At 43.9% G+C, this 11,608-nt stretch overlaps 1 protein-coding gene across 1 annotated transcript in view; it reads left to right on the top strand.

Moving 5' to 3' along the window:
- LOC124619242 overlaps positions 1-9,395 on the top strand; it is a 62,307-nt gene extending 52,912 nt beyond the window's left edge. The window contains exon 4 of the mRNA XM_047145485.1: positions 9,156-9,395. Coding sequence (XP_047001441.1) covers positions 9,156-9,395 — 240 coding nt within the window. The remainder of the gene's footprint in view (positions 1-9,155) is intronic.
- Positions 9,396-11,608: the final 2,213 nt, after the last annotated feature.

Below are 11,608 nucleotides of genomic sequence, written 5' to 3' on the forward strand. Positions count from 1 at the left end.
TTACTTAAATTTTTTTAAATTTATCGCCGTTTTTACGCTGGGCTATGGCCGCTGTAACGTTATAGGGGCAGGTTCATACCACATTTCATGGAGGTACCCATGTTCGATATGACGTCACAGTTCTACCATCATGGGTTGCCAACTTGTCTCATAAATTGTGCTTATTCGGTAATAACAGCGATAAGGATAATAAGTTATAGCACTAAGGAAAAGATATTTAAAAAAAAAGGAAAACATAAGTTATCTTAAGCTAGACAAGAAGGGTAATAAATACACTGCACAACACAATTACAGGACCACTTCTGCAAATCCAATAATTGTTTCCCGGTGTGATGTAGGAGTTTGAAATTTGGCTCAAAGATGCCTTCAGTCTTCCTCTATAATGGTGCAAAACCGTGGCGCCCTGCGACGTCACCGCCAGGCTCGGAGACGCTTCAAACAGCAAGGTATCGACGCATGCGAAAAAAGGTCACAGCTCAGAAGTTCATGTGAGATGTATGGTGGGTTAATGATCTCACATTGTCATCAAATTTCCCCACAGTTCCGCCCAGCGCTACCGTGGACGTGTCACATGATGGGAAGCAGTCGGGCCCCATCTTACCAAAAAAATCCCCCCTTCTTTTGAAGCCTCCATAATGGAGGTCAGAACAGTAAGGCTCAGCATTGAAATCACGTGGTTTTCTTATGAGTGACCGAGAAAGACATTTCTGACACACGAAAAGGCATCAATGGGTGGCATAAATGGCGCCAGTAAAACCCCCTCCCCTTGGAGGGAGGGGGGTGGTTGGTTCTCACACACTTCTGACAGACCGCCGCTCAGAATGCGCACGAAATGTCTCAGGGGGGTGGCAGAAAGGGCGTCAAAGGAACTACCCCTTCCTTTAAACCGTTGATTCCCGCACATTTCGCGGTCGGAAACGACAGTTCGCAATGCGGTGAGCAACAGAACGACATTCTTGACAACGTTTGACCCTACTGACACCAGAGGGACGATTCAACCTTCACTATGGACCTAACGAGTCAGCAACCCCATTTAAAAATCATTGCACCCCTGTAGCGCTATTACAGAAGGGTCACATGCGCGAATAAAACGGCAAAGGATCCCTCTAAGATCCCACAGTTTGGCAACTCCCACAGTGCCACCCACCCACGTTTGTTGAGCACTTTAAAAAGGTACCTGTTCAGAGATGTTGTTGAGAGTTAGAGTAAAATTTTGGAGATTTGTTGTAAAAGCTTATGGGACCAAACTGCTTAGTCTTCGGTCCCTAAGCTTACACACTACTTAATCTAACTTAAACTATCTTACGCTAAGGACAACACACACACCCACGCCCGAGGGAGGGCTCGAACCTCTCACGGGGGAGCTGCGCGAACCGTGAAAAGGCGCTTAAGACCACGCGGCTACGAAGTGCGGCGAGAGGTAGAGATGGGCTGCAACGCCATGCAGCATCAACTGAACATCCTCTAATTCCAAATGCTTAATTACGGTAGTACAGCCCAGTACAGGAAGTGGCAGCTTGGTAGCAGCATTCTGTAGCCTCCTATATGTTGTTACCCCGCATTGCAGGCAGAGTGCAGTGTTGGACGGGCAGTGGCCTGCGACGCAACTGCCTCCGCCAGCGGCGACTACAACTCTAGGCAGCCTCAGCTAGCTGTCACTGCATGCATTGTGGCATGGCTCGCAGACCCGGCACTGTCCAGGAGGCGGCAGCCGGTAACGTAATGGGCTGTGGCGCCAGCTCCTGGTCCAGTCTCAGGCCGGACTGCCCTGACACAGAGGCTAACAGTGGTCCACCACCAGCTTTTCAGACGGCGACCAAGAGACACAGTCACATGGTGATAGAGCTGGGATATTAACATATGTGATTTTAATATACATGGTTATTTATACGCTTTCGAACTGCGCTTGTTTGGTTACAGCATATATTTCAAAAGAAATGCACACTATATTTTAAAAAATCCACCTTTTATTTTACATGTTTTACAGTGTGTAGATACATCCTTTGTTGTTGTTGTTGTTGTGGTCTTCAGTCCTGAGACTGGTTTGATGCAGCTCTCCATGCTACTCTATCCTGTGCAAGCTTCTTCATCTCCCCGTACCTACTGCAACCTACATCCTTCTGAATCTGCTTAGTGTATTCATCTCTTTGTCTCCCTCTTCGAATTTTACCCTCCACGCTGCCCTCCAAAACTAAACTGGTGATCCCTTGATGCCTCAGAACATGGCCTACCAACCAGTCCCTTCTTCTAGTCAAGTTGTGACACAAATTTCTCTTCTCCCCAATCCTATTCAGTACCTCCTCATTAGTTATGTGATCTACCCATCTAATCTTCAGCATTCTTCTGTAGCACCACATTTCAAAAGCTTCTATTCTCTTCTTGTCCAAACTATTTATCGTCCATGTTTCACTTCCATACATGGACATACTCCATACAAATACTTTCAGAAATGACTTCCTGACACTTAAATCTATACTCGATGTTAGCAAATTTATCTTCTTCAGAAACTCTTTCCTTGCCATTGCCAGTCTACATTGTATATCCTCTCTACTTCGACCATCATCAGTTATTTTGCTCCCCAAATAGCAAAACTCCTTTACTACTTTAAGTGTCTCATTTCCTAATCTAATTCCCTCAGCATCACCCGACTTAATTAGACTACATTCCATTATCCTCGTTTTGCTTTTGTTGTTGTTCATCTTATATCCTCCTTTCAAGACACTGTCCATTCCGTTCAACTGCTCTTCCAAGTCCTTTGCTGTCTCTGACAGAATTACAATGTCATCGGCGAACCTCAAAGTTTTTATTTCTTCTCCATGGATTTTAATACCTACTCCAAATTTTTCTTTTGTTTCCTTTACTGGTTGCTCAATATACAGATTGAATAACATCGGGGACAGGCTACAACCCTGTCTCACTCCCTTCCCAACCACTGCTTCCCTTTCATGCCCCTCGACTCTTATAACTGCCATCTGGTTTCTGTACAAATTGTAAATAGCCTTCCGCTCCCTGTATTTTACCCCTGCCAATTTTCACATCTGTCAACACCTGCTTTCTTTGGGATTGGAATTATTATATTCTTCTTGAAGTCTGAGGGTATTTCGCCTGTCTCATACATCTTGCTCACCAGATGGTAGAGTTCTGTCAGGACTGGCTATCCCAAGGCCATCAGTAGTTCTAATGGAATGTTGTCTACTCCCAGGGCCTTGTTTCAACTCAGGTCTTTCAGTGCTCTGTCAAACTCTTCACGCAGTATCATATCTCCCATTTCATCTTCATCTACATCCTCTTCCATTTCCATGATATTGTCCTCAAGTACATCGCTCTTGTATAGACCCTCTATATACTCCTTCCACCTTTCTGCTTACCCTTCTTTGCTTAGAACTGGGTTTCCATCTGAGCTCTTCATATTCATACAAGTGGTTCTCTTTTCTCCAAAGGCCTCTTTAATTTTCCTGTAGGCTGTATCTATCTTACCCCTAGTGAGATAAGCCTCTACATCCTTACATTTGTCCTCTAGCCATCCCTGCTTAGCCATTTTGCACTTCCTGTCGATTTCATTTTTGAGACGTTTGTATTCCTTTTTGCCTGCTTCATTACTGCATTTTTATATTTTATACTTTCATCAATTAAATTCATTCTTTCTTCTGTTACCCAATGATTTCTACTAGTCTTCGTCTTTTTACCTACTTGATTCTCTGCTGCCTTCACTATTTCATCCCTCAAAGCTACCCATTCTTCTTCCACTGTATTTCTTTCCCCAATTCTTGTCCATTGTTCCCTTATGCTCTCCCTGAAACTCTGTACAACCTCTGGTTCCTTCAGTTTATCCAGGTCCCATCTCCTTGAGTTCCTACATTTTTGCAGTTTCTTCAGTTTTAGTCTACAGTTCATAACCAACAGATTGTGGTCAGAGTGCACATCTGCCCCTGGAAATGTCCTACAATTTAAAACCTGTTTCCTAAATCTCTGTCTTACCATTATATAATCTATCTGAAACCTGTCAGTATCTCCACGCTTCTTCCATGTATACAATCATCTTTTATGATTCTTGAACCAAGTGTTAGCTATGGTTAACTTGTGCTCTTTGCAAAATTCTACCAGGCGGCTTCCTCTTTCATTTCTTAGCCCCAGTCCATATTCACCTACTATGTTTCCTTCTCTCCCTTCTCCTACTACCGAATTCCAGTCACCCATGACTATTAAATTTTCGTCTCCCTTCACTATCTGAATAATTTCTTTGGTTTCATCATACATTTCTTCAATTTCTTCGTCATCTGCAGAGCTAGTTGGCATATAAACTTGTACTACTGTAGTAGGCGTGGGCTTCGTGTCTATCTTGGCCACAATAATGCGTTCACTATGCTGTTCATAGTAGCTTACCCGCACTCCTATTTTTTTATTCATTATTAAACCTGCTCCTGCATTACTCCTATTTGATTCTGTATTTATAATCCTGTATTCGCCTGACCAAAAGTCTTGTTCCTCCTGCACCGAACTTCACTAATTCCCTCTATACCTAACTTTAACCTATCCATTTCCCTTTTTAAATTTTCTAACCTACCTGCCCGATTAACGGATCTGACATTCCATGCTCCGATCCGTAGAACGCCAGTTTTCTTTCTCCTGATGAGGACGTCCTCTTGAGTAGTCCCCGCCCGGGGATCCGAATGGGGGACTATTTTACCTCCGGAATATTTTACCCAAGAGGACGCCATCATCATTTAACGATACAGTAAAGCTGCATGCCCTCGGGAAAAATTACGGCCGTAGTTTCCCCTTGCTTTCAGCCGTTCGCAGTACCAGCACAGCAAGGCCGATTTGGTTAGTGTTACAAGGCCAGATCAGTCAATGATCCAGACTGTTGCCCCTGAAACTATTGAAAAGGCTGCTGCCCCTCTTCAGGCACCACGCGTTTGTCTGTCCTCTCAACAGATACCCCTCTGTTGTGGTTGCACCTACGGTATGGCTATCTGTATTGCTGAGGCACGCAAGCCTCCCCACCAACGGCAAGGGCCATGGTTCACGGGGGAAGACATCCTTTAGGAACAATATTTTCATTTCTCCACGTGATTTCCATCGCTCTCAACTTCCGTACGCCATCTTGGAACCAGCGCCTGTATACCCGCACGGGCAAATTCTGGATCAACCTGTTGGAGCCACTGTTTGGCAGCGTGCACAAGGGAGTCATCATCTTCAAACCTTGTTCCACGAAGAGAGTCTTTCAGTTTCCCAAAGAGATGATAGTCACATGGAGTCAGGTCAGGACTGTAAGGCGGGTGTTTCAGTGGTGTCCATCCGAGTTTTGTGATCGCTTCCATGGTGGCCGTGCATTGTTGTGCAACATCAAAACATCCTGCTTTTGCTGATGTGGTCGAACATGACTCAGTCGAGCTTGAAGGTTCTTCAGTGTTGTCACATATACATCAGAATTTATGGTGGTTCCACTTGGCACGATGTCCACAAGCAAGAGTCCTTCGGAATCGAAAAACACCGTAGCCATAACCTTTCCAGCAGAATCTGTGGTTTTGAATTTTTTTTCCTTGGTTGAATTTGCATGATGCCACTCCACTGATTGCCTCTTCATCTCTGGTAAAAAATGATGGCGCCATGTTTCATCACCTGTCACAATTCTTCCAAGAAATTCATCTCCACCATTCTCATACTGTTCCAAAAGTTCGCTACCTAACGTTTTTCTTGTTTCTTTGTGAGCCACTGTCAACATCCTGGGAACCCACCTGGCACAGACCTTTTTTAACACCAACAGTTTAGGTATTCTGCAAACACTTCCTTCCCCTATCCCAACGTAGCGTGACAATTCGTTCACTGTGATGCGTCTGTCATCAGTCACCAATTCGTTAACTCTCTGCACTTTGTCTGGAGTGTGTGCAGTACGAGGCCTGCCACTGCATGGACAATCCTCAATATTGCCGTGTCCGCTTCCATCACTTAACCTGCTTGCCCACCGACTAACTGTACTGCGATCGACAGCTGCATCTCCACACACCTTTTTCAACCTCTTGTGGACGTTTCCACTGTCTTGTTTTCACAGCACAGGAATTCTATGACAGTACGTTGCTTTGACGAACGTCAAGTGTAGCAGCCATCTTGAAGACAAGCTGTGACGGCGCCACTCACGGGAACAGGTTGAACTAAGTTTGGAAACAAGCGGGAAGGAGGTATCTACACTCTTTAAAACTTTCATACATGCAGAATGAAAACTGTATTTTCACATTTTAGCAGCCGCATATGTGGAAAGGCTTATGGCATCGGCCACTTGGGTATTGCTGTGTCAACTATTTCCACATCCTGCCAAGCTAGCTCGCCTTGCAGCATTACAATGATTGTGTTATATATCGTAAAGTGTAACACTTGCGATGACACTGCTGCATTTTACTTCCAACGTCGTGCATCTATGGCCAAATATGGTCAGTACACTACAGAGATAATCCGTGATGGAGCCCTAGGCCCTTGGTGACGGGCAACCCCTTCACATTCTTCAAGTACCACATGTCTTCTAGCAGCTGCAAGAGCAACAGCATGCCTGCCTGCAGGAGCGTAGGATTTTTTACATAGGGCTCAACAAAAGTGAACAGATGGCAACGAGAGCGTAGTCAAAATGGGTGACTTGGAGGGACTCTTTGCTGTTTTAGTCACGTAGGTGTCTATGTTACACCTCTCCATGATAATGCCTCAGGAATGCTCAAAACAGGAGGGCTGAAAAAGTATAATCACATTTTCCGGATTTGCATCGTGCTCAAATGTCGCCGTATGGTACTGAACGGTCCCTTGTGGTTCCGCACCGGAGACCGGAGCAAACATTTTGGTCGCACTGCTCTCCAAAGGGTATGATCAGGTTCAGTAGTGTTGCGGGCCCACGATGTCTCTAGAGAAGGGTTAAATCGACAGCGGGGTGTCGGCAAAGATTGTCAAGAACGTCATTGTGTTGTTCATCACACTGCGAACTGTCGTTTTACATAAATATGTGGGAATCAACGCCCCAAGGAATAGCGTGGTCTCATTGACAACCTTTATGCCACCCACTGAGGTATTTTTGTGTCGATTCTGAGCATTGGAGTGCCAGAAATGTTTTCCTCGGCCACCAGTGTGAACACCACGTAATTCCCGCACTGGATGTCGCTGTCCTGACCATTGCAGGGGCTTCAAAAGAAGGAGTGAGATGTTTGTAAGAGAGGGTGCGATGACGTTCCCGTCGTGTAACAGGTCCACGATTGCGTTGGATAGAACTGTGGTGAAATTTAGTGCCACTGTGACATTAGTAATCCATGTTACACCTCATGCGAACTTCTGAGCTCTGGCCACTTTCTCTTCTTTTTTTCGCATGTGTCGACACCTTGCTGTCTGAAACAGCGCCGACCCCAAGACCACGCTTTTGCACCATTACAGAGCAAAGTTGGACACCTTTGAGCTAAATTTCAAACTTTTACATCGAGTGAGGAACAGTTACAAGGTTTGGAAAAAGTGATCCTTCAGTTGTGTTATGCAGTGTATCAACGACAAGGGAAAGGGTAGTCCTCATTGGCTAATAAGGCGTACCAATAAGGAAAAGGAAACTGAATGCCTCAGCCAATAGAAGGGCAGCCTGCAATTTATACGCTACGCAGTTGGCCGATGGGGTTGGGGGATGGGGTCAGTTAAAGTCTCATTGTCATATTCACAGTCTAGCGAGAAAAATTTATAAAATAGGCGGTGAGGCAGTTCTGTTATGCCAGTACTGACACCAAGATGCCCGGAATGCAGATATGTAGTAACCCATAGTTTTCAGTATTTATGGACTTTACAGTACATTATCAGGATAACAATTTTAAGAAAATTCCGGAGGTAATATATTGTTTTGCAAATGTAAAATGTGCTTGAAGTTAATTCCAGTTTAGTTTTAGGGAAATTATATGCAGATTTATGATGAATTTATTTGGAATAGGTTCTTTATCTCAGTTTGTAAAATAGTGGTTCGTGAGTCACTATGATGACACTTACACGGAGGAGCAAAAACAATATTACCACTACCCACTACGAGATTGAATGCCGCCATTTGGTGACTTTGACAAAGCAGAGATTTTTATGGCCCCACTCATGGGAACGAACATCTCTGAATGGCCAAGCTGATCGGCTGTTTGCATGCTTCTGTCGTGAGCGTCTATGGAAAGTGGTTGAAGGATGATGAAATTACCAGACTGCGGCAAGGCATTGGGCATCCATGTCTCACCATGGTGATTGGAGACTTGGTTGCTCTGTTAAGCACGATAGGTGGCGATCTGTGGCAGACCTAATGACAGATTACAATGCTGGTGGAGGTGCAGATGTTGTGGGGCACACCGTCCAGTGCAGATTATTGAACATTGGGCCGCACAGCAGAGAACCGCTACGGGTTCTCATGTTGATCCAACGAAATCGTCAATTTCCATTGCACTGGGCATCAAATCATAGAGATTGGGCCATAAATCAATCAAAACGTGCTGGATGGTTGGATGAAACACGTTTCTTGTTACACCAGGTCGCTGATCTTGTCCAGTCAAGCCATCATCTAGATAAACAACTGCTCAAAACTTGCAACGTGCTACAGAAGCAGGCTAGTGGGGCAGTATTACGTAATGGAGGACATGAAGCTGGGGTTTCACGCGGCCCATGGTAGCAATGGAAAGTACCGTGACTTCACTGAACTATTTGAACTTTGTTAGGGACCAGCAGCATCCCTTCATGTTTGATGTCTCTCCCAACGGCGATGGCCTCTTCCAACAGGATAATTGTATGGGTCACAAGGCCAGAATGGTACTACCGTGTTTTGTGGAGCTTGACAGAGGACTCACGTTGATGTCTTGGCCACCAAAATCGCCTGACCTGAACCCAGTGGGGCTCATCCGGGACACTATCTGGTACCACCTTCCTACCGACAATCCTGTGATTGTAATGTACGGTAATTGTAACCTATGCTTGGACTTCTGGCACCAGATGCATCCGGAAATCTACCAAGCACCTGTCGGATCCGTGCCATGCAGTATCAGTACTGTGTTACATTCCGAATGTTGAACAACATGATCTTAAGCAGATAGTCATATGTTTTGTCTCACCAGTGGACACCACTTGAAATTAAGTAAAAACTAATCATATCTTCTGTATTTTTGCCTCTCTTATAGGGCGGATTAACTGCGGCGAAGTTAACAAAATATTCAAAAGACTGTGACGCATTAAACGATGTGTTAAGAACTCAAGAATTGGAAATGGAGGCTCTGCGGAAAGAAATGAGAATGTTGTCTTTCAAATCTGAGCCGCTGCCGCCCATTTCACCTTCGCCTATTACCGCAAGTCCTGTTCAGATAGTTGCTGACATTACTCAAAAACCAAATAGTAATTTAAATGATGAAGTCAATCAGTGAAACTTTTTCTTGTGTCTATCATAGTTCCCGATGTAAATGTGAATAGCTTAATTCTGTTTTACGTAATTAAACCTAGTGTGTGCCATTCGAAAATATAATTAACGTATTAAAGACAATGTTGTTATGTTTTAGTTGCAGTTATTCTGGCTACTTTTTTTTTTTTTTAATAGGGGCTGGTAATTAGACTTGTTTTTCACGTTGATTTTCTTACATGTAACACATGTCTGTTATTCCTAATGGACATGTATTTATTTTTGTTGTTATGCACAAAGTTTAAATAAAGCTTGTGTTTTTACTGTACGGAGAGTGAGTGTTATTTAATGAAAGAATGATAGTTTCCCTAAATGAAAGCAAATTCAAGCAACCGCAATAAGTCGTGGAAATATATAACAGTTGTCAGTAAATCTGAGCATTGTGCTATGATATAGCAGTACCAAAGACACAATCTGGATTCAAGAGTGCCTGTTCACTAAATACTCCATCTGTCATTTCACAAACCATGTACTTCATTTGTTAATGTGGGTTTGTGCGAATGTTGGGATGTTCCTTTGAAAAGGACATGGCTAGTTTGGTTACCTATTCTTATTCTATCTCGACAACTGTACATAATGCCCTAATTTTCCTTACTTCCTCTTCTGTTTCATCGAGTTACAGGGTACAACAGATAAAAATTTGGAATTCTTATTTCTTCTGTGAATACATTACCAGACAAAAAAAAAAAAAAAAAAAAAAAAAAAAAAGTGAAGCACGCAGAATGGGAGGAAGAAACAAAATGAAACTTTACAGTTTGAGAGGATCTGTGGGTTATTTCAGTGATTACAAATTTACAAATAACTTGGAGCTGTGAATGTACTTACCATATGACGTTGCAACCCCTCTGACCTGGATGCTTGCAGTTATTCAGTCGGGAAGAATGGCATAAATATTATGCATCCCCTCCTGAAGCTAGCTGGCCCACAGCTGTTGAATTAGTCCATGATGCCCTGGATAATGGCTCTGGGACTGTGTTGACGTCTGAGCTGATCTCACAGAAGTTCCATAGAGGACAGATCTGGATTTCTTTTGGCCATGGTAATGGCTCACCGTCACACAGAAAGTTCATAGGCACACATGTCATGCAACAACAAGCACTGTCCTGTTTGAAAAATGCCTCCATGATATTGCCCTGAAAGGTAATACACGAGCATGAAAGATACCTATATGTACCACTGTGCTGCCAGAGTTCTCACAGTCGCTACCACCTGCGTCGTGAAGCCACAGCAGATGGCTCCCCACACCATGGTAACACCATTTTGACTCTCCGGAACATGGAAAGAATTGGCCCTCTGCCCAGGTCACCACCATACTCGCTGACAGTGGTCATCCAGGTGCAGAACAGTGATTCATCGCTGAGCACAGTGCGATGACATTCATCAGCAGTCCATGTTTTCCAGTGACAGCATCACTCAAAATCCAGCTGTTGGTGTTGTAGTTTAATAATACATACGCCTGGGATGGCAACATATGTTGCTAGCCTCTGGCGAATCGTGCAGGATGATACAGAATGTTGAAGGGAGTCCATTAGTTGTTCTCTGACAGCTGGCACAGAAGTGAAGTGGTTACACTGCGCTTGTTGGTAATCCAACGTGATCGACTGGAACCTTAACGACGAGTATGCCTATTGTGTACATAGTTCCGCATAGTCAGCGCATACACAACTTTCCCACTAGAGCGCGCCCCGCTAAGCACAACAGCGCAGGCGCAGCGCTCGTCCGTCTCCGGACTATGAGATGGCGCTGCCATAGAGACAGACCAAATTCAGCTTCCACTGATCCGTGTATTAATATTTAACACAGCCAATGAGATTGCTGCTAATGTAGAACCTTTTCTCCTCGCGGATCACATTCGCGCAGTGATACATGAATGTGTGAGGTATTATAACGAGTGTACAGACCTCCGATTAGTCAGTCTGCATTTGTCTGCAACAGTCTGTACAGTCTGCACAGACATTTGTCTGTATCAGTCTATAGTCAAGTTTCAGTCTGCGCCCAATAAGATTACCATATTCCTGTACATAGCCATGAAGATAAATGTATAGACACTTTTATCAAGTATCAGAGATATATGTGAGAATAAGATTAACGTACCAATACCAAAGGAACTTCAGATTGTCAATAGTAAATAGCATCCAGAACCAAGTTAAGTAATTTTTATGCTTGTTATTATTTTAATAA

The sequence above is a fragment of the Schistocerca americana genome, chromosome 6 (assembly GCF_021461395.2).
Source record: "Schistocerca americana isolate TAMUIC-IGC-003095 chromosome 6, iqSchAmer2.1, whole genome shotgun sequence".
NCBI classification, from domain to species: Eukaryota; Metazoa; Arthropoda; class Insecta; order Orthoptera; family Acrididae; genus Schistocerca; species Schistocerca americana.